Source organism: Stegostoma tigrinum, chromosome 22, assembly GCF_030684315.1.
Source record: "Stegostoma tigrinum isolate sSteTig4 chromosome 22, sSteTig4.hap1, whole genome shotgun sequence".
NCBI classification, from domain to species: domain Eukaryota; kingdom Metazoa; phylum Chordata; class Chondrichthyes; order Orectolobiformes; family Stegostomatidae; genus Stegostoma; species Stegostoma tigrinum.
The window spans coordinates 41825357-41847924 of record NC_081375.1 but is presented as its reverse complement, the minus strand read 5'-3'; the positions used below and the strand labels follow the sequence as shown (position 1 = coordinate 41847924).

At 39.7% G+C, this 22568-nt stretch overlaps 1 protein-coding gene across 1 annotated transcript; it reads left to right on the top strand.

Moving 5' to 3' along the window:
• Positions 1-237: 237 nt before the first annotated feature.
• On the top strand, positions 238-22297 carry fn3krp (fructosamine 3 kinase related protein). Its single transcript, XM_048555550.2, has 6 exons — positions 238-402; positions 13915-14066; positions 15117-15208; positions 19038-19120; positions 20371-20493; positions 20859-22297. Exons 1-6 carry the CDS (start codon positions 256-258, stop codon positions 21195-21197), a joined length of 936 nt encoding a protein of 311 aa, XP_048411507.1. The 5' UTR covers positions 238-255; the 3' UTR covers positions 21198-22297.
• The last annotated feature ends 271 nt before the right edge of the window (positions 22298-22568 follow it).

Here is a 22568-nt window from a genome sequence, read left to right as displayed (position 1 = left end):
TTACACATCGCACCCGCTGGGGTCCTGGTCCTCCGGGGATTGTGGGGTCTGTAGTTTATCCCAGCTGGCAGCCGTCGACTTCCAACCCGGCTAGATTTTATTCTGTTGTTTCCTTGAAACTTTTTAAAAAAGAACAACCGTCCGATCTCCAGAAAATTAACCCGAGGCGCACAAAATACACGAAGTAAATGTTTTTTTGCATGAGCATCAGGCGGTGCATAGACAGATTCCAGATGAAGTCCCCACTGCGTGTTGATGAAGATGGAGAGTTTGCTGAAGAGGGAGCTGAATACAGTTAGTCTGAAACAATTGGGATATGCAGGGGGCGGGTGTATTAGCCAAGGACAGAGTTATGAGACGGATACGGGAAGAGTTTTTGTCAAAATCAATCACAAAAATCAGGTTAATACATTTTCTTTCCCGATTGATTGAATATTGTTTAGATGTGTTCCATGAATGGCCTGAGACAATTCATTATTGCAGGCCAATGCAAACAGGGGTGACACTGATGTTTCCGGCTAGAATGATAGGAAGGGTTAGGGTGCGGTTGAGCTTTTCACGCAGCAAAATTAGTGGAATTGCATTCTATAATTAAGTGTATGGAAAAATGTAAACCTGATTGTTATTTTTAAATTGTGGCAGTAAATACTGCTGCGCAGGTTAAATTCGCATAAGCAGATTTAAGGTTGATATACAGGGAGTGATCACGTATCACATAGATTTTCATTTAGAGGCATATGCAGGGAGAAAGAATTTAACGATTCAATAGAGAAAGTTTGGATGTTTTTTTTGAATAGATGTATTACAATGTGGTAAAATTGGGGTTGCCAGCATTGTTTTGGATATATTCCTTGAGCCTTCATCACATTATCTCCTGTCCCCAGTGATATGAACCTTTTCTTTCATCTCCATCAGAATATTTCTATAACTAATAAATGAAAGTGTTCAAATACATTTAAAATATGACTTTTAAAAAATGCTGCTGTGATTCTTATCCCAAGATTATAGCAGGACTGTGTGGATGCTTAATTCATTGGAGAGTACAGGGCCATTGTGCAGGGCTGGTAATCTTTAGTTGATTCACTGAGTTTATTTGCAGTTATTTTATAATTTTGAATGTGACACAAAATAAAGGAGGGAATAATGTTCTGTAGGAGACAAGTTTAAGGCTGGCGGAATCAGTGCAAACAAATGTACTGAAGCCATGGTGTGGAGGTGCCAGTGTTGGACTGAGGTGGATAAAGTCCAAGGTCACGTGATTATGGTCCACCAGGTGATTCTGATGAAGGGGCTAGACTCTGAAAGCTTGTGATTTCAAATAAACTCGTTGGACAAAAACTTGTTGTTTATGACTTTTGAAAATGTGCTGAAGAGATATAATACTTAATTTGTATGATAGATTTTTATTAAGGTACGTACTTATACATTTAGGGAAAGCACAGTAGCATCAAGGAAGAACTAATTTAAAAAATTACTTTCAGTGAAAAGACTTTAAAAATTTGTACCTTTTCCTACAAATCAGAGCTACTGAGGGTCAAATCACATCATAAAAGAGGAAATTAGAAGAAACAATTGCAAAATTTTGTGTGGTACAGGAAGCATGACTGCAGTAGATCATAATAATGCAAAAGCCAGTCACAATTGATGCACCAATATGACATCTTTTTAATAAAAGCTGTGAGTTTTAATGTATATATTATTCCTCAAAAAGGTTGTATGCATCATTGAAAATGTATATTGCATTTTCTGTTTTTTTTGTTCTTTTATACAGGCAGCAGTTATCTTAATGAAATTTGATTTGTTTATTTCAGTGTTTACACATTCTTTTAACTGAGACTTATCAAAGATTGTCTTGATGCTTCTGTGATAGTGAGTTCGGGGGGTGTGGGAGCTTGATGGACGAGCTGGTCTTTTTCCTGTGTTGGTTTTGTATGTTTAGAAACATAATGTTCATTGGTTTAAATTCCTTTTAATGTACCTACATTATATATTCTTTTGTAAATCATGCTGCACACATGGTAATGTAGCATCTTATTTTTGATGCAGAAGAAACCTAAATAATCAGTATCAGTTACAATAATGGATTTTATTTGCTTCTATGTTGTAAATTCCTGTGGATTAAAGTTAGTTTCTTTTGCTTTTCTTCTTTTTCTAAGGTTTGTGACTTGGCAGCTACACTTTGAGTGGGTTTAAAGGCAGGGTGTTACATTTGAGAACAGGAAGATTGTTAATCAAAGTTACTTACAGCAATGAAGAATGATTCAAAAGTGGGCAAAAATATTACACAAGTTAAAAATTTGATATCCTTTTCTGTGTCTTTTGTGGTTTAATGTTTTTGTTTATCCTAAAATAGTTACAAGAGCACCAAGAGAGCTCCTTGATGGCTGAGTGATTTTATCCGGTAATGAGCTGAGCCAAGCAGATCCTAGAACTATATTTGATCTTTATATTGGGGAGGGAAAAATTCACCATGGTTCCCATTCCTTATTACTACACTACAAGCCCTGCTGTCATATCCCCAAGTGAGTTTTTTGGTTGGATTTCCCCATTATAAGCTGTCAGCCACATTTTGTCTTTGGCTCCTTTGACTCAAAGCAGATCTTCATAACATATTGAACCAGTATATTCCCATTTCAAAACTTATGCTTACAGCATCACAAATACCTCTGAGGGAATTTGTTCTGACTGTCTATGGCAACTGAGAAGATCCACCAAGTACTTGAAAATATTCAGAATGTGTGGTGCCCAACTAAATATCTATTATTTTCTGTAACTAATTCTTGAATCTAGTTAGTTAGCACATTATTCCTAAATATCAAGACCAATCTTTGAATTAATATCAGTTTTCTATGAAGACTGGATGAAACAGCCACCAGTATAATGATCTGTTCGTTTCAATCAATCAACCTGCATCTAGTTTTTTTTCCCTTTCATGGAATGTTGGTGTTGCTGACCAGGCTAGTAATTGTTGCTCTTCCTTTATTGTCTTTGAACTGAGTGGCGTGCAAGACCATTTGAGGGCAGTTCAGAGTCAATTACTTTGCTGGGGTTCTAGAGTCACATGCAGAAGCCTATCCTGGATAAGGATGGTAGATTTTCTTCCCTTGAAGGGCATTGGCGAACCAGATGGGTCGTTGCAACATTTGATGATAACTTAATGGTCAGCATTACTAAGATTAGCTTTCAACTACTGATTTATTAATTAAATTCAAATTCATTGCTGTGGTGTGATTTGAACCCATTTCCCTAGATCACTGATCTGTCCTTCTGGATTATTAGTCTTGTGGCACAACCATTACGCCACCTTCTCCCCAGGGTGGGACAGGACTTTGAAAGTATTGCTGAACGAAGACACATTTTATCAAAGCTCTTCATCCTACAGTCATCAGAACAGTTCACAAAATATGGCAAGTAAAAGGAAACCAACATCCATACTCTGAGAGGAGAGTGCTAATTGTTTTCCAAGTAGACTTTGATTTGTGGACATATTGCCATGGAGAATGCACTATTAATGATCAAGTCAATAAATGTGCAGCTGGAAAAGCTATGTGTGTGTTCATGTTCTGTCTGCATAAAATCGGGCCCTGCGTATTAATGCATGTAGTTTCAAGTACATGCAGGTGCACCATGCTGTGAGCTGACTGACAATCATAAATTGATTGTTAGCGTAATTCTTCACTCACTCAGGATTATGTAGCAAATGCCATCCAATTGAGAAATCATATCTGATAGCATGGTGAGTACATGGCTGGGGCCGTTTTTAGAAAATGCTAACGAGGCCAAAATTATAACATATGGAACTAGAGGAATGTCTACCCTGACTGGGGAAGTTAGGTTTGCAGTAGGTAGTAATAGAGATACCCTGGCCAATTTCTCAGTTAGACCAGGAAGGAAAGGGAGCTGATATGACTACTGCATTTCAAAGATGAATGTAATCTCAGGATGCAGCCCATTAAAGCACACACGGAAATTCTTAAATGCAAGTGCAGATTCAAATGTGGCAAATGTATCATCTACGTGGCAGAACCATGATTTCACCTGATGAGGGAGCAGTGCTTCGAAAACTTGTGATTTCAAATAAACCTGGTGTCGTGTAACTTCTGACTTTGTCAGAACAATGTAAGGGGTAGAAGCTCAGGTGTCATTCAGTAAAATAACTGTTTCTAATGGGATCCAGCAAAGGTATTTGCCTAGCAGGGATGCCATTAGCAGAACTCATTTGTTTGCGCATACATGGTGCCATTAAAAATAAAATCAACTGCGCAAGTTTTTGCGTTTCTAAGTTCAATGAATATTGATTCTTGCAATGGTGTTGAGTCTAAATTGCCATGATTTAGTGCCAAAGTACCAATGTCTATGATTTCTTGGTGAATTGATGAGTAATTTCAAATGAGTGCATGGACCCTGCATTGCTATCAAAGACCTGCGTTGCCTTTGCAAATGTGAAGGTATCCTTTACTCTGCCTGTGGGAAAACACGCTCAAAACTGTTTTTAGTGATTCACCTAACCATTTGGCCACATTTTGATGTGCAAAACTGATTGTAGGTAAGGTAGAACGTAAAGGGGCTTTACTTTTGTGTGTCTTGCGCACTGCATGCATATTTGGCTGCAGCGATAAGAAGGGCAAATCCTCTTATACATATCTCTCAGCAGCTCGTTGTTCTAACACAAATACAGCGAGCATTTTTTAATCTTGCTTTAAAGGAAGTTTGTCCTGAGCAAAAGGTTTAATGGACACCTACTTGAAACCGTCATTTAGAATGGGTGGGGTGCCTTTTGATGTTAGAGTCACCCTTGTTAATGTTGTTTTTCCCTTACTTTGGTATTTCTTGCAAATTGTCCTTATGAATGCAAGATGAAAAGTTTAGTCTTTTTTCAGCAATATTCATACTATGCCATTATGTTCCCTGATATCTAATATCAATGCTTAGAAAAATTGAACCAGTATAAGCAAAAAGTAAACCTAATTATAAAACTTAACACTGAGGCCAAGGCTGTCTCTGCCGTTATATGTGGTAGGAAATTTTTTTTTGGCTCTGACCCCTTTTCGGGTTATGACCATCTATTGATGGGCAGATGGCAGAAATTTCTGGAACAGGAAAGGAAGAAAATGCGTTCAAAACTAATTGTTAAAAAAAAAGATGCAGTGCCAAAACCTTTCATCACATACTCATCACGGTAAAAGCATGAATACCAAATTTAAAACAGTCTCATTTATTTATACAACAGGAGAAAGAACAGGTGACAGGTGGGCAGAATTATTCTGATTGGCCAAGGCGTTGTTGTCAAGAAGCAGGGAACTTTCAGCTCCCCAAGATTCTGGATAATTTTAAGAACTGCACTAGGTTTGAAAATATTCCTTTTGCTTGCAGACAATGAGTGCCTGTACATGAATGTATGTAATTTCTAGCAAATGTAAATAAGTCTGTTACAAGCTTGACAGATATTTTTAAAAAGATATTGTTTGTGGAGCTATGAGTGCATTGAGGATTGTGCTGCAGGCACTGCCCAACTTCAGAATCATATCAAAAAACGCACATGCAATTTGTCTTAATGATTAGCGCTGTGACCTCTGTAATGAAGAAGTGCTTTGAGAGGCTGGACATGAGCCACATTAACTCTAGTCTCCCAGCCTGCCTCAATCCTCTATAATTTTCCCAACCGACGTAACAGGTCCACAGTGGATACCATTTCCCTAGCCCTGCACTTATTGATGGAACATATGGACAGCAATAATACCTACATCAGATTCCTGCTCATCAACTACAGCTCCACTTTCAGCACTATCCCCTCCAGACTGATTTCAGAACTTCAAGACCCAAGTCTTGGCTCCGCCCTCTGCAACTGGAGCCTCAGCTTTCTGACATACAGACCACGATCAGTGAAGATAGACAAACGCACATCCTCCACGATAACGCTCAGCACTGGAGACCCCCCAAGCATGTGTTCTCAGCTCCCTAATATACTCCTTATACACCACGACTGTATGCCAAATTCTGAACAAAAGCCATCTACAAATTTGCTGACGACACCACCGTGGTGGGGCAGATATCAAACAATAAGTAGGCAGAATACTGAAAGGAGATAGAGGACTCGGTAATGTGTTGCAATGATGACAACCTCTCTCTCAACATCAGCAAAACAAAAAAAAGTCATTAACTTCAGAATGAAAGGCGGAGAACATGCCTCCATCTATATCTATAGACCTGAGATTGAGAGGTTTGGGAGCATCAAGTTCCTTGGAGTGATGATATCCGATAACCCGCCCTGGACTTCCCATGTAGATACCACAGTCAAGAAGGCACGTCAATACCTCTTCTTCCTCAAGGGGCTCAGGAAGTTTGGCATGTCCATAAGGTCCCTCACCAACTTCTACAGATGCGCCATTGAAAGCACAGTCCGGGTGCATAATGACCTGGTATGGCAATTGCTGTGCCCAGGACTGTAAGAAACTACAGGAAGTTGTGTTCACAGCCCAGACCATAACGGAAGCCAACCATGGACTCCATTTACACTTCTTGTTGCCACCAAACGGCTGCCAACATTGTCAAAGACCCTTCCACGCTAGTAATATTCTCTTATAACCTCTTCCATCAGGCAAAAGATACTTAAGCTTGAACACACGCACCAGCAGGTTCAAGAACCTTTTTCTTTTTCTCTGCCATTATTAGACTGATGAATGAACTTTGTAACTTCAAATACTGCTGATCTTGCTAATGTTGATTTTTGCTTAGTGCACGCCCTGTGTAATGTAACTTGTATGCCTGTGTCCAAGAGTTTTTTTTCACCCTTGAATCTTTATGTCCTTGCTTACTATGACCTCCTTGTACTGCTTGTAAACAAAGCTTTTTCACTGTAACTAGATCCACATGACAATGAATCAAATCAACTGTTGTTTTGTGTTTTGCAATCTTGGGCTAGTTGAGCAGAATCTGTATTTTGATTATTGTGAATAGCTGACACAAGCTGTTTGATTTGATCAGCCAATTTTGGGACATGGGGTTTGGCTACATGGCATCAACATTACAATTCATAATATTGCTCAGTTTTGTGGTAGGCAGAAAGTGTTTTTGCACTGACAACATGTTAGTGGAAAATAATAATAATAATTTCCAAATCAAAGAATTTTGAAAAATTACAACTTGTGTTCATTTCTTCTTAACTTTCTATTTTCTGAATGTATTCCTTTGAGCTTCTTGATTTATATTCTTTTTATTTCTTAAATTTTCAATATTTATCTCCTGTTGGAAGATAGAGAAAGTGGGGAAATAAATAGCAACCTCTTGAAAATGTCCATATTACAGAGGAGGAGGTGCTGGTCTTAAACTGCATAAAGGTGGATAAATTCCCAGGAGCGTAGAATTCTTTGAGAGGCTAGGGCAGTGATTACTGGGCCGCTTGCTGAGATATTTGTATCTTCGATATCCACATTTGGGGTTCTGGAAGATTGGAGGTTGGCCAACGCGTGCTGCTATTTGAGAAAGGTGATAAGGAAAAACCGGGGAACTACAGTCTAGTGAGCCTGACATCAGTGGTGGGCAAGATGTTGGAGGGAATCCCGAGGAACAAGATCTACATGTATTTGGAAAGGCAAGGACTGATTAGGGATAGTCAACATGAGTCTGTGCTTAGGAAATTGTGCCTGACGACCTTCATTGAGTTTTTTTGAAGGAGTATCAAAAAGGTTTGATGAGCATAGAGCGGTGGAGTTGACCTATATGGACTTCAAGACGCATGACAATGTTCCTCATGGTAGACTCATTAACAAGGTGAGATCACACAAAATAGAGAGAGAACTAGCTATTTGGATGCAGAACTGGCTCAAAGGTAGAAGACAGGACAGTGGTGGAGAGATGCTTTGTGCACTTTCTTTTTACTTATGTATTTGTACATGTGACAAATAAATAAACCCAAATCTAAATCTGTGATCAACGGTGTGCCACAAAGATTGGTGGTGACTCCCCTACTTTTTTGTCATTTATATAAACGTTTTGGATGTGGAGAAATGGTTAGGAAGTTTGCAAATGGCACCAAAATTGTAGGTGTCGTGGACAGCAAAGATGGTTCCTTCCAAGTACAATGGGACCTTGATCAGATGGGTCAGTGGGTCGAGTGGCAGATGGAGTTTAGTTTAGATGAATGTGAGGTGCTGCATTTTGGAAAGGCAAATCGGGTCAGGACTTGTACACTTAATGGTAAGGTCCTGAGGAGTGTTGCTGAATAAACAGACCTTGGAATGTAGGTTCATAGTTCCTTCAAAGTGGGGTCACAGATAGATAGGATAGTGAAGAAGGCATTTGGCACACTTGCGTTATTTATCCGTGCATGTAGTATAGGAGTTGGGAGGTCACATTGCGGCTGTACGGACATTAGTGATGCCAGTATTAGAATGCTGCATGCAATTCTAATCTCTCTGCTATAGGAAGGATGTTGTGAAACTTGAAAGAGTTCAGAAAAGATTTACAAGGATGTTTCTAGGATTGGAGGATTTCAGCTTTAGGGAGAGACTGAATAGGCTGGGGCATCAGAGGCTGAGGACGGACCTTACAGAGATTTATAAAATCGTGAGGGGCATGCATAGGGTAAATAGCCAAGGTCTTTTTCCCAGCATAGGGGAGTCCAAAACTAGAGGGTGTAGGTTGAAGGTGAGAGGGGTAAAAGTGGACCTAAGGGGCAACCTTTTCACACACAGGTGGTGCTTGTATGGAATGAGCTGCCACAGGAAGTGGTTGAGGGAGGTACAACTACAACATTTAGAAGGCATCTAGATGGATATATGAATAGGAAGGGTCTTGCAGAATATGGGCCAAATGTTGGCAAATGGGACTAGATTTACTACGGATATCTGGTTGGCATGGACGAGTTGGACCAAAGAGTCTGTTTCTGTGCTGTATATCTGTATGACTGTACTCACTGTTTCATGTCCCTTCTGGTTACTGTTGCAGTAGTCCAGATTTAATTTCTGTAAAAATGGAGGAAAAATACTCATTTCTCATCTTTGCCAGTCCCTTACTGTTTCATCAGTGGTTCTGCTCTTAACAATGTGAACAGATGAATTAGAAAGGTGACACAGTAATCTGGAAGCAAATGGAAAATGGATTGAAGGGATGATTTCATCTGAAATCATGTTGTGATGAATATGAGTTTTTATTGTGATTGTATGTTTTAAAAAATCAACTCCTAAATTATCATTTTGAAACATGAAATTAATTGAATTCAGATACTCATTCTTTTAATGTATAACAGTCATGTTGATGGGTGAAGTGTGAATTTATGTGAGAGACAGCTGCTCTGCATGCTTAATTGCTGGCTGGAGATGTATAAACATTCCTAGCTAGAGATGCCTGCTTTTTGAATCATGGTAATGTTAATTGAGCCAAATGTGATAATTTTTAGGGTCTTTCATAATGGTTTTTCTAGTTAATTTTTCTCAGGAGTTGTATTAAGAGATTAGTGTGTTAAAAGATGTTCTTTGTGAAATGAGATAAGTTCAGTGTTACATACTTGATGCAACTGGCTCGTGTGTAAATCAATTTAAGCATCAAAGCAAATTGAAGCTGATCAACTAGTTTTCCTTGCTGAAAGAAGAACCTTACCAAAAGCCAGTGGAGAGATCTCAGGAACACACAGTATGCGGTGGAGTGAGGTCACCCTCAACAACTTCTCTTTTGACTCCTCCCACTTCCTACAGACTAAGGGGGTGGCCATGGGCACCCGCATGGGCCCCAGCTATGCCTGCCTCTTTGTAGGTTACGTGGAACAGTCCCTCTTCCGCACCTACACAGGCCCCAAACCCCACCTCTTCCTCCGGTACATTGATGACTGTATCGGCGGCGCCTCTTGCTCCCCAGAGGAGCTCGAACAGTTCATCCACTTCACCAACACCTTCCACCCCAACCTTCAGTTCACCTGGGCCATCTCCAGCACATCCCTCACCTTCCTGGACCTCTCAGTCTCCATTTCAGGCAACCAGCTTGTAACTGATGTCCATTTCAAGCCCACCGACTCCCACAGCTACCTAGAATACACCTCCTCCCACCCACCCTCCTGCAAAAATTCCATCCCCTATTCCCAATTCCTCCGCCTCCGCCGCATCTGCTCCCACGACAAGACATTCCACTCCCGCACATCCCAGATGTCCAAATTCTTCAAGGACCGCAACTTTCCCCCCACAGTGATCGAGAACGCCCTCGACCGCGTCTCCCGTATTTCCTGCAACACGTCTCTCACACCCCGCCCCCGCCACAACCGCCCAAAGAGGATCCCCCTCGTTCTCACACACCACCCCACCAACCTCCGGATACAACGCATCATCCTCCGACACTTCCGCCATCTACAATCCGACCCCACCACCCAAGACATTTTTCCATCCCCACCCCTGTCTGCTTTCCGGAGAGACCACTCTCTCCGTGACTCCCTTGTTCGCTCCACACTGCCGTCCAACCCCACCACACCCTGCACCTTCCCCTGCAACCGCAGGAAATGCTACACTTGCCCCCACACCTCACCCCTCACCCCTATCCCAGGCCCCAAGATGACATTCCACATTAAGCAGAGGTTCACCTGCACATCTGCCAACGTGGTATACTGCATCCACTGTACCCGGTGTGGCTTCCTCTACATTGGGGAAACCAAGCGGAGGCTTGGAGACCGTTTTGCAGAACACCTCCGCTCAGTTCGCAACAAACTACTGCACCTCCCAGTCGCTAACCATTTCCACTCCCCCTCCCATTCTTTAGATGACATGTCCATCATGGGCCTCCTGCAGTGCCACAATGATGCCACCCGAAGGTTGCAGGAACAGCAACTCATATTCCGCCTGGGAACCCTGCAGCCAAATGGTATCAATGTGGACTTCACCAGTTTCAAAATCTCCCCTTCCCGAACTGCATCCCTAAACCAGCCCAGTTCGTCCCCTCCCCCCACTGCACCACACAACCAGCCCAGCTCCTCCACTCCACCCACTGCATCCCAAAACCAGTCCAACCTGTCTCTGCCTCCCTAACCTGTTCTTCCTCTCACCCATCCCTTCCTCCCACCCCAAGCCGCACCCCCATCTACCTTCTAACCTCATCCCATCTCCTTGACCTGTCCGTCTTCCCTGGACTGACCTATCCCCTCCCTACCTCCCCACCTATACTCTCTCCACCTATCTTCTTCTCTCTCCATCTTCGGTCCGCCTCCCCCTCTCCCCCTATTTATTCCAGAACCCTCACCCCATCCCCCTCTCTGATGAAGGGTCTAGGCCCGAAACGTCAGCTTTTGTGCTCCTGAGATGCTGCTGGGCCTGCTGTGTTCATCCAGCCTCACATTTTGTTGTCTTGGATTCTCCAGCATCTGCAGTTCCCACTATCTCTGAGAATAGAAGTTTGTTTTCACACAATTTCGCGAAGTTTGAAAAATGGACAGTTAATTTTCATTTTATCATGGGGAGTTTTCAACATATATTTTAAAAATCCCTAATGTAGAGAATAAATTATGCTCAGCATTTCTGCCTTGAGGATTAATATCATGATTGTTTTTGTCAAAATTGCAGCTAATTTTCTTTTATGATGGTTCAGAATTGTGATGATGTTTTGTTTGTTACTAGATTTAATTTTTCAGTAGGAACCTACTGTAAAGTCCAAGACAGAATATACTTAAATTGAACTAATTGTTAGATCCAGGTTGAGGAAGAACGAGTAAAACAAATATTTCTGAATTTTGGAGAGAAGGTCCGCTTAAAAACAGGAGTGTATAATGACTGAAAGGGAGGAACTTCTTTAAAATCGAAATTGCAACGATGGTGAATGTCCATGTTTGTTTCATAACTAATTGTAACTGAATCAAAGTCTGGTTTTGATTTCAGAGTATGGCAAATTTTGTTTTAATTGGCGCACTCGATAAACCAGCAAAATGTATGTACCTCAAATAACATGAAGTTTACTGTATTATTCTATCCAGTTTTAGAATATTTCAATTTATTTATCTCCATCTAAATGTGATTGTTGTTTGATTGAGTGACCACACTCAACATCAACACTTGGTTCAATTTCATGTCAATTTCTCCTCAAATACTGCAATCTACTGCAATGTCCATGTAGTCAGTTGAAGTGCAAGTGATAGACTGTCTGCCAATAAGTTATATTTAAGGTCAAGTTGCATTATTATTTAAATTATTAATGCTGTAAATAAATTCTAACAGTGATTTTATTAGTCTCTGGGATCTGTATTATTTAAGTCATGTGAATAACAGGAGTAATAAGTAACAAGAACTAAACACAATTAGCCAGTTTTGCACTGATTCTATAGCTGATCCATCCAAGCCTTCTGGCATACTAGACTCATTTCTGTAGCCTCTTCTTGCTGATTTCGTTCACTAAATGACTCAAATGCAAAATACTTCTTGCTGGAAATCTGAAATAAAACCAGAAAATGCCAGAAAAACTAAGCAATCTGGCAGCATCTTTGGAGAGAACAACAGGATGAACATTTTGAGTGCAATTTGACTCATCTTTGAAATTGAGGAAATATTGAAAAGTTTTGTGTCTTAGCAGGTAGAAAAGGTAAAGAAATATTGAAAAACAGTAACGTGAACTGAACTGGACTAGCTGCAAGAGCAGATCAAAAGCTAGGGATATTGCATCAAGTATCTCACCTCTTGACTTTCACAGAGCCTGTTCACCATCTACAAGGCACAAGTCAGGAGTGTGATGGAATACTCCCCGCTTGCCTGGATGGGTACAGCTCCCACACTCTGGAAGCTTGACATAATCCAGGACAAAGCAGCCTGCTTGATTGGCATCACTTCCAAAAGCATCCATTCCCTTCACCACTGACACTCAATAACAGCATTGTATACCATCCACAATAGTTCTGCAGAGCTTTACCAAAACTCCTTAATCAGCACTCCCCATTTCCTTTGAGAAGGTCAATGGCAACAGATACATGGGAACAATACCAACCGCAAGTTCCCTTCCAAGCTTCTCACCATCTCGACTTGGAAATATATCGCATTCCATCAGTTATTGGATCAAAATCCTGGAGTTTCTTCTCCAATGACATTAAGGACATTTCCTCCTGAATGGACTGCAATGGCTTGCCATCGCCTTGAATGTGATTAAGAATGAGCAATAAATGTTGGCTGAACCAGCAATGCCCACATCACATGAAATGAATCAAAAAAAATGTATAACTTGCTGCCTCTGGGAATTGTTAATTTGACTAGCTTAGTTGCATTCAAAAGGAAGCAAATAAGTACCTGAGAGGGAGACATTTTGAGAGCTGCGCTGACAGGGTTGGGTGAAGTAGGGAGACTGGAAGGTGAGTGTGAAAAATACACACTAGCATCAGTGTGATTCTGTGCTTTCAATTCTGCATGATTGAATATAACATTAGAATAACGCAAGGAGCTGATTAAAATATGTAACTCAGCCGCATACTCTCAAAGTTGATCTGTAACTTCTTTGAAATGAAATACAGATTGTTGCTTGCAAAAGAGGATTATTAAAGGTGAATGCACAGAATGGCATTGAACTGGTTGCCTCTTGTTGGCAAACTAGATTGGCTGGATTCTAGCATTTGGTCAAATCTATATAAATATGTAATGGGTAGAAATGAAGACAATTGTAATACAGTCAGCTGTGTCAGACATGAGCTTGGTGGTTGCTCATAGAGAAAAGAGAAATTGGAACAACTTTGAGTAAATAAATTTACAAATTTTTGATGATCTATTGCATGTTTCAGCACATATTTAACTCTACATTTAAGTGACATAGAAGGGACAAAGTTATAGACAGGGCAAGAGTAGTAGTTGTGTAACTGGTCTCCTCAAACTTTTCTAGTTTGATAGGTGTTGGTCATGTTTTAAATACTTTGGTTCTTGGAATTGTTGATAATTTTAATGGTCTCACTAACCACATTTTTTGAAACAGGCCAAGACGATGTTTGATGGTGAAATGGCAAGTCTGGAGGCAATCTTGAAAACCAACACAGTGAAAGTGCCAAAGCCAATAAAAGTGATCAGCCTTTCGGATGGTGGAGCAGTTTTTGTTATGGAACATTTAGATATTCATGGTTTAAGCAGGTAAATTATAATCTGAAAATAAATCAGTTTCATGTCATCATTCAACCAATCAAAACTAGCATTTTTCCAAGGGAAAAGCTAGTTTTTTATTCTGTGCTTTGGGAGATTGATGTGAGTCTGGAGATAAAAATTGGGATTCAACTCCATAATGGTATAACTACATCATGTGTTTCCTGTTTGGTGTTTGTGAATGCAGAAACTTGTTAGTTGTTTTATTCTTGTACGGGATGTGAATGCCATTCCCATCCCTAATTAAGGGTTAAGGGTCAACTGCATTGCTATGGATCTGGAGTCATATGTAGTCTAGACCGAGGTAACAACAGCAGACTTTCTTCCCTAAAGGACATATATGAACGTAATGTGTTTTTACGACAAGCAACAATGGTTATATGGCATGCTCGGTGATTGCACCAAAGGTAACTATTGAACAGTATGTTTATAAGTTGACAGCTACAATACTCCCTTCACTTATGCTTGTTAAGTTTTGTGATTCCAGCTGATGGGAACGCTGGACAAATTGGCTCTCAGTGGAACCTCACTTGATAGATCATATGTTTTATTTTTCTTATTTATTGTGGAGGGCAGTCTCTGAACATATTCACAAGATGATACCAATGTGCTTTTAACAAGAAAACATGAGATATTGGATCTGCTGTGAGACAAGCACAGTTAATTCGTCCAGCAATAACGTAAACAGCAGTTGAGAAATACAGGCCAGGAACTAGATGGAACACAACAATTGAGCGAAATCATAAATGGAATGTGAAAGCAGAGATGGAATGGGTTTGGCATTTTATTTTTGGTTAACTGAAAGCAGTGTTTCCTGGAGTTTAGGCTGTACAGGTAAATATGACACGCATTTGTAGATGTTCAAAGAGTCGCACCAGACAACAGACTCTCTTAAAAAAGATATTTTTGATTTTTTTGTTTTGCAGTGACTTCTAAGTAGTAACGTCTAGGCAATCAACAGACTCTTCATGGTTTGCTTGTTTCAATGCGTTTTGAAAATATGTTGCTATTTCCAATTCTGGTGTTGTTGTATCCTTCTAGACATATGGCTACATTAGGAGAGCAGCTAGCAAATCTACATCTCCACAATGCAAAGCTGAAGGATCAGGAAAAGAAAGATGCACAGACTGTTGGTAAATTATTTACCTTGCTCTAATCTGTATCAAGTATTGACCTTCAGTTTGATGAATTAAGTAAGCAGATTCTTATATATTTTTTATTGACACCAACACAATAGAAGAGAAAAATCATATCTCGTATGATTGTGGATAATTTTTTATGTCCTGCAGTCCCCTTTGGACATTGTTGGATGTTGAAATTTTAAGACCCCTGCGGCCCCACATCCTAAGTAGCAATGGTTTGCAGGAAGTGGAGACTCAGATTTGACTGTCCTGAGATTGGCAATAGGATCTCTTTGAATGCTTGCTTTTGCCTTTGCGCCTCTCCTAATTCAGTGAGCTCAGAGACCTGTTTATCAACTCCAACAGAACCTTAAAAATAGAAGGAAACAGACTTTCTGCTGGTTTCACAGTTGTATGCCAGTGTCGTTGGCAAATGTGCATGGGAACACTGCAGAATCCCTACCTTAGCATTGAAATTTCCTGTATGCCTGGAACCCTGTGAAGTATCCATAAAATCACTGATTTCAGATTATATCAAATAGAATAGTTATTTAGGAGGATTAGATTGTTAAATTACAGTCTAACGCCTGAGTGACTATTAAACAGACCCGATGCTTACCTCACCCACCCCCAAATACACATCTCCCAGACACGTACATACCCAGATCTTGACTTGATGACTCCCAGGTGACACGCCCATGATCCATGCTCCCCCTTACTCCCACACACATCCCAGATTCAAGTGGAATGAATTTAGTTTGGGAAACTTGGTCAGCATGATCGAGTGAGACCAAAGCCTCTGTTTCCATACCGAATGACTATGATTCTATGATTCCAAATTTCCAATTGTTGCCTTTAGTAGCTGCCTCTATTCGAACACTCCCCCACAACTCACTGTCTCTCACTACACACACACACACATACACACACACACACACAGACACACACACACACACACACATGGTTGTACTGTGTGTGAATCGACAGCCTGGGGCAATAGGAATGAAGTTTGACGTGCTATGTTTTAAGGGTTGTGGGATCGTTTGCAATGGCAACCGAGGCAGGTGAGTGATGACACTAGCCTCATTAATGAGCATCGGTAGTGGCACAATCCAAGGTAGCGATGTAATCCAAAGTACAGTTTTACAGTAACCTCTTTTCTACCTAGTGTTTACATACATCAAAATTTTAGCATATAGTTGCATCTATTGTACATAAGCGTGTGTGACGTTTATCCTTGGGAAGCAGGAGATGGTTTAAGCACTTGCCTAAATGCTGGCTGTTATTCCTGATGGGTTTAGAATGTCTGTCCAGTCTGAGTTTGCATAATTAAGAGATATTAGTCCTTTTGTTTTTTGAGTTAACAATGTTAGTAGAAATACTCAACCTGTATGATCTAAATAAGTGAGAAATTATACGTGTACCAAAATAAAGTATAGAGGATATTAAACTGATGTCCTGTAGCAGGGTCATGAGATTTCAATTACTATTGCCGGTTTTTGACAATTCTACACATTCATTCATGCAGTTTCACAGTAGCGCTGTTTTGGTCGTAAGTTTCTCAAACCGGGGTAGAGGCTCTACTTAAAAAGTAGAAATCCATGCGTTATTACAAGATGGCATCTAGCTTCTAAATGCAAGTTAGAAATAGGTAGTACGGTGTCACAGAAATTAGTAGTGTTTAAGGAAATTTCAAAGAGATAAAAAGCAGCAGATTTCAGGGTCATGCTGGTGGAGCAAACTGTTTGATGTCTTGCAGCCTATTCAGATCCCAAGAGATGATTACTAAGAGCTAATTAATATTATAATTTTTCCATTGTATGGGGTGAGTTATCGAGACTTGATGGAGGGGATGGCATTGTTCTGAGTAAGTTACAGTGTTAACACTTACTCTTGGGTTGCCTTAGATATGGAAACAGGTCAAAACATTGCTTGTTGCAAGGGACTGATAAGAATTGAAAGGTATAAAGAAACAGTAATAGTTTGGCAGCCTCGGAAGGAATGTTTAATTAAGTTTATCTTATGAGAGTAAAATGTACTACAAAAATGTGGTATTATGAATGAATGAATGGGAATGTAGTCCTATGAACAAATGAATAGAAACGTGATATTGTAAACATGGAGCGCTTGTGAGTTAGGAAAGAGAATCATAACACAATATCTCACAGGGTTAAATGCACCGTGCACTCTTTCAGAAATTAGGTTTAAATTCATTGGTTCATCACAAAGGGAAGAATCTTTTGAGGAGGGTACAATTATTCTTGATGGTGAAATTTTGTGAATTACCATTGAACAGTGCAGATGGTACATTAAGGTGTCTCTTGTTTCTGTTTGTGAAACTGGGCAAGATGACAAGGTGACACATTGCACAGCTTTGCAGAAACTGGAATTGATACTTGTTTAAATGAATTCTGAAATTTATGAAAAGAATTCTGAGGTATATAATTTTATTTAATTGAATGAGCTGGAATTATTTAGCATGACATAAACAGTAGATGTGGATTGCACATGACTATATTTAATATAATTTAGTGTATCTGAATTGTTCACAAGAACACAGATGTGTTTTCTTTGGGCCTCCAGAAGACGGTCAACAACGACCTTCACAAAAGGTTAAGTCTTAAAATAGAGCCCACGGTATTGGAGGTGACATATTGACATGGATAGAAAATTGGCTAATGGGCAGGATATTGCGAACGGTGATTAGGGATACTTATCAGTTTGGTGATCTGTGACCGATGGGGTTCCACAGGCATCACTGTTGGGACTGCACCTATTTACTATATATTAACGACTTGGAGGAAGGAAGTGAATGTACTGTAGCCATATTTACAGATCATGCAAAAATAGGTAGAAAGGCAGGTTGCAAATGGAAGCAAACAGCTTACAGAGAGATATTGACAGGTTAAGTAAATTGGCAAAAAACTGACAGATGTGGGAAAATGTGAAGTTGTTCATTTTGGAAGGAAGAACAAAAGAGCAGGGTATTACTTCGATTTAGAAAAACTGCAACACAAAGGGACTTTGAGTACTTGTGCGCAAAACAGAAATCTAGCAAACCGGTGCAACCTGAGCTCAGAAAGGCCAATGGAATGTTGGCCGTTATTTCAAGGGGGTTGGAGTATAAAAGCAGTTAAGGACTTATTGCAACTGTACAAGATGCTGGTGAAACCACATCTGGAGCAGTGTGAACTGAATTGATCTCCTTATTTAAGGAAAGATATTATGTAATTGGAAGCATTTCAGAGAAGGTTCAATAGAATGATCCCGGGTGTAGTGGGGTTTTTTTCTGATTAAAGCTTACACTGGTTGTGATTCTACTCACTGGGGTTTAGAAGAATGAGAGGTGATTTCATTGAAACATAAAGGATTCTTAAGGGGCTTGACAGAGTAAGTGCTGAGAGGATGTTCCACCTCATGGAATGGTCTAGGACCTGAGGGCATAGTCTCAGTATAAAGGGGTACTAATTTAAGAGGGTTGTGAGGCTTTAGAACTCCTTGCCACAAATCTGTCGGTGCAAAATTCTTGTATATATTAAGGCTGAGATAGGTATATTCTAGATCAGTAGGGGAATCGAGGGTAATGAGGAAAGGGCAGAAAAGTGGATGTGAGGCGTTTTGGATCAGTCATAGTCCTATTCAGTGGTGGAGCAGGCTCGAGGGGCTGAATGGCCTACTCCTGTCGCTAATTGTTATGATCTTATATTTAGTTCATAATTGGTTGGTAGATGATACACAATTGTGTTTGGAAAATAGTATTAAAAATTAAATTAATGTAGTTGTACTTCATAAAATCATACGAAGATGCTGGCCTAAACATGTTTTTCTCTGTCTGAGATAGGCAAAGGGCCAGGACAGTCCGAAATCCAGTATGTGAACAGATTTGGGTTTCATACCACTACCTGCTGTGGTTATCTCCCACAGGTAGGCTAATTTTTGTTTTCCTTGCACACATTTAGAACTTCAACCTGCTCGGATGCATTATTCAGAAATTACTGTCAAGTATTGTGCCTTTTAAAATTAAGTTTACAGATTTGGATGTCAAAGAAAAACTTCCAGTTATATTCATAGAATCCTGACAGTGTGGAAACATGCCCTTTGGCCCAACAAGTCCACAGTGACCCTCAGAGCATCCCACCCAAACCCATTCCCTGTGACCCAACAAATCAACACATCCCTGAACGTTACGGACAATTTAGCATGGCCAATCCACCTAGCTTGCGTATCTTTAGACTGTGGGAGGAAACCGGAGCACCCAGAGGAAACCTATGCAGACATGGGGAGAACATGCGAACTCCACACAGACAGTCGCCTGAGGGTGGAATTGAATCCAGGTTGCTGGCGCAGTGTGGTGGCTCGGTGGTTAGCACTGCTACCTCACAGCACCAGCAACCTGGGTTCGATTGCACCCTCGGGCGACTGTCTGTGTGGAGTTCGCATGTTCTCCTCATGTCTGTGTGGGTTTGTGTTCAGTGAGGAACCTTGAAGTAATCTGTATGTAAGCAAAAGCTTCACACATCATAACTATTGAATCCAAAGATATTATGCTATCTGCAAAGAAGTCTATTGGAAAACAAAGATATTTGAAGAAAGGAAGCTTTCTTAATAATAAAAATTGAAGTACAGTAGTGATTGTAACAAAGGTCTGCCAGGTAGACAGTCATTGAGTATGAATTCACTGAGTGGGGCAGTTAATCTGGTTCAATCAGGGAGCTTGGCTGACAGATATAAACAGGAGCGTCAGAAGTTCTGCTTACTCAGAGCTGGCTGTAAACAAGGTGGACCTGTGTCAAGGACTCCATGTGTAAATAAAAGGTGACATAATGATGGGATACTGGCCTAGTTGGAGTTATTTCAAGAGCGGTACTTGTACAATTGTACAGATTCTGTAAAGCAACGAATCGTCTTGTTCTGCGCATATATATAATCTACAGAATAGAAAACCACAACACTTCCACCATCATCAAATTCTAATATTCCAGTATTGTAGCCTGCATTTCTTTAAAAAAACTAAGAACATGTTTCTAACATGATATTTACATTGGCCTTGTTATAGGAACTCTGTGAAAAGAATTTCTTTTTGTCGAGCAGAAAACAATACTTGTAAGATGAACATAGAGCCAAAATAAAATAAGTAGCCATTTTAATTAAAATCTTCAATTTTCTTTCTTCAGAATAATGACTGGCAGAGCGACTGGGTTAACTTCTTTATTCGGCAACGTCTTCAACTACAGTTGGATTTAATTGAAAAAGAATATGGTGACCGTGAAGTCCGGGAACTCTGGTCAAAGCTTCAGGTACAGATACTATGCTACAAATCTTTCATGCTGAAACTTAACAAATCAACTAAAATAAATTTGTTGTAATAGACTGAAGGGCTTATTTTACCAATTAATTTATTTATAGTTACGTTTGGTAAGTGTGATTCCCATTTTTTAAAACTTGGCTTCATAGGAATACGCTCATCTGAAAATGTGACATTTGTGGGTTGAAATTCTGTTGTGGACTAAGTATGGACTGATCAGGATATTTGTTTACTTAGATTCTTCCTCTAATATGTCCTTCTTTTGGGGCATTATTCCTACACATTCAGTGCACAGAGCTTGGCTGTGCCATGGAATCCTCTCTGCATTACGCTAACTGTTGACACTTTGCTTTACAGTTGAAGATACCTGCTCTATTTCATGATCTGGAAATCACACCTGCTCTCCTTCATGGAGACTTATGGGGAGGAAACATTGGACAAGTAGATGATGGCCCTGTCATATTTGACCCCTCCTCCTTCTATGGCCACTCTGAGTACGAATTATCAATATCTGGAATTTTTGGAGGGTTTGGCGCAGCATTCTATACAGCATATCATAACAAAATTCCCAAGGCATCAGGATTTGAGAAGCGACTGAAACTTTACCAACTCTTCCATTACCTGAATCATTGGAATCATTTTGGGACAGGATATAGAGGGTCATCTATAAGCACAATGAAAGCATTACTGAAGTGAACATAGCAAATAATATTAAAAATGATTCCTGACTGATGACAAATGAAACATGTGCTTACTTTTAAAATGTCATAGCAAGAAATCTATACTTGGATGAAGATAAAATATTTAGGATGAATTTATGCTATTATTGCTAACAACAAAATTTCATTGTACATTTAAAGCTTGAAATTAGCAGTGATTTCACACTTATTAACATTTGCGGTAACAGTGTAACAACTAAGTAAATAAAGTGTGATAAATTGCAGATGTGAGATATTAACTTCTGTTGGATGATGTTTTTCATGAAACTTAATGCATCATTTTGTTACTGACTCTGATCGATCTTACAACCAGGTGAGGTGGACAATTGGCAGTTCTCATTTTAACCCTTCTCATTAGGTAGCTACAAATATTTTTAGTTCTATTTTGCAAAAGCTTCATATTTGAATTGAGATATAGTTCTCTGGACAATAAAGGAACCAATTAGTTACCAAGGTTTACTTGAATGAAAGAATAAAGAATTTTGTTGCTCACTAACCCTGAGTCAAAATAATAAAAGTATTATATCAAATACACGCACACACAGGTAATAAGTTTAAAAAGGAAGGTGTATAGAGACAGAGAATAAAGGTTATAAAGTTTAAATCCTTGGAATTTTTGAGATGTTATAACCTGAGACCAGAGTTTTATTGTTGACTGGTATCCTCAACTTTGGTGAGGTGTGTAGATATTTTTGAGTTCTCGGTGAAAGGCTATTCTTATAGTTTGGTTTTGCACTGGATTCTGTTTATTGATATGCTGGGAGAAGCAGATAGGGAGAGAGAATCTTTCAGTTCTTGCAAAAAATCCGTTTTCTCCCTTTGTTCTGATGCTCAAAAGCAGCAATTGAAATTTAGTTAATAAAATGTGAGGCTGGATGAACACAGCAGGCCAAGCAGCATCTCAGGAGCACAAAAGCTGACGTTTCGGGCCTAGACCCTTCATCAGAGGGCTCATCATGCCACACCATGAATTAAATAAAGAGATTTAATATTTAAAGACACCAACTAGAAGCTTAGTTATTGAAAACCTCACGTTATTTTGTTGTACAAAGGCTATTAAAGTGACCATTTAACACACCTTTGCTTTCCTGAGCAAGCCTTTTTAATTGTTCTGATTGATCTTTTGATACTAAAACTAGTACATGAATCGACAGTAGAATCACGTAGAATTGTAAGGTATTCACTGTTGTTTCCTGTTGTAGATTGAATAATAATTGTACCTTTTCCAAATTTCTGCAAGGTTTCATATATTTGAAAATATGTTTCTGGTGCTGGATATCTTCAAAATGCTCAATTCTGTATGGCCCTCTGCTAAATGTTATACTGAGAAATCCCTTGCACTAGATTT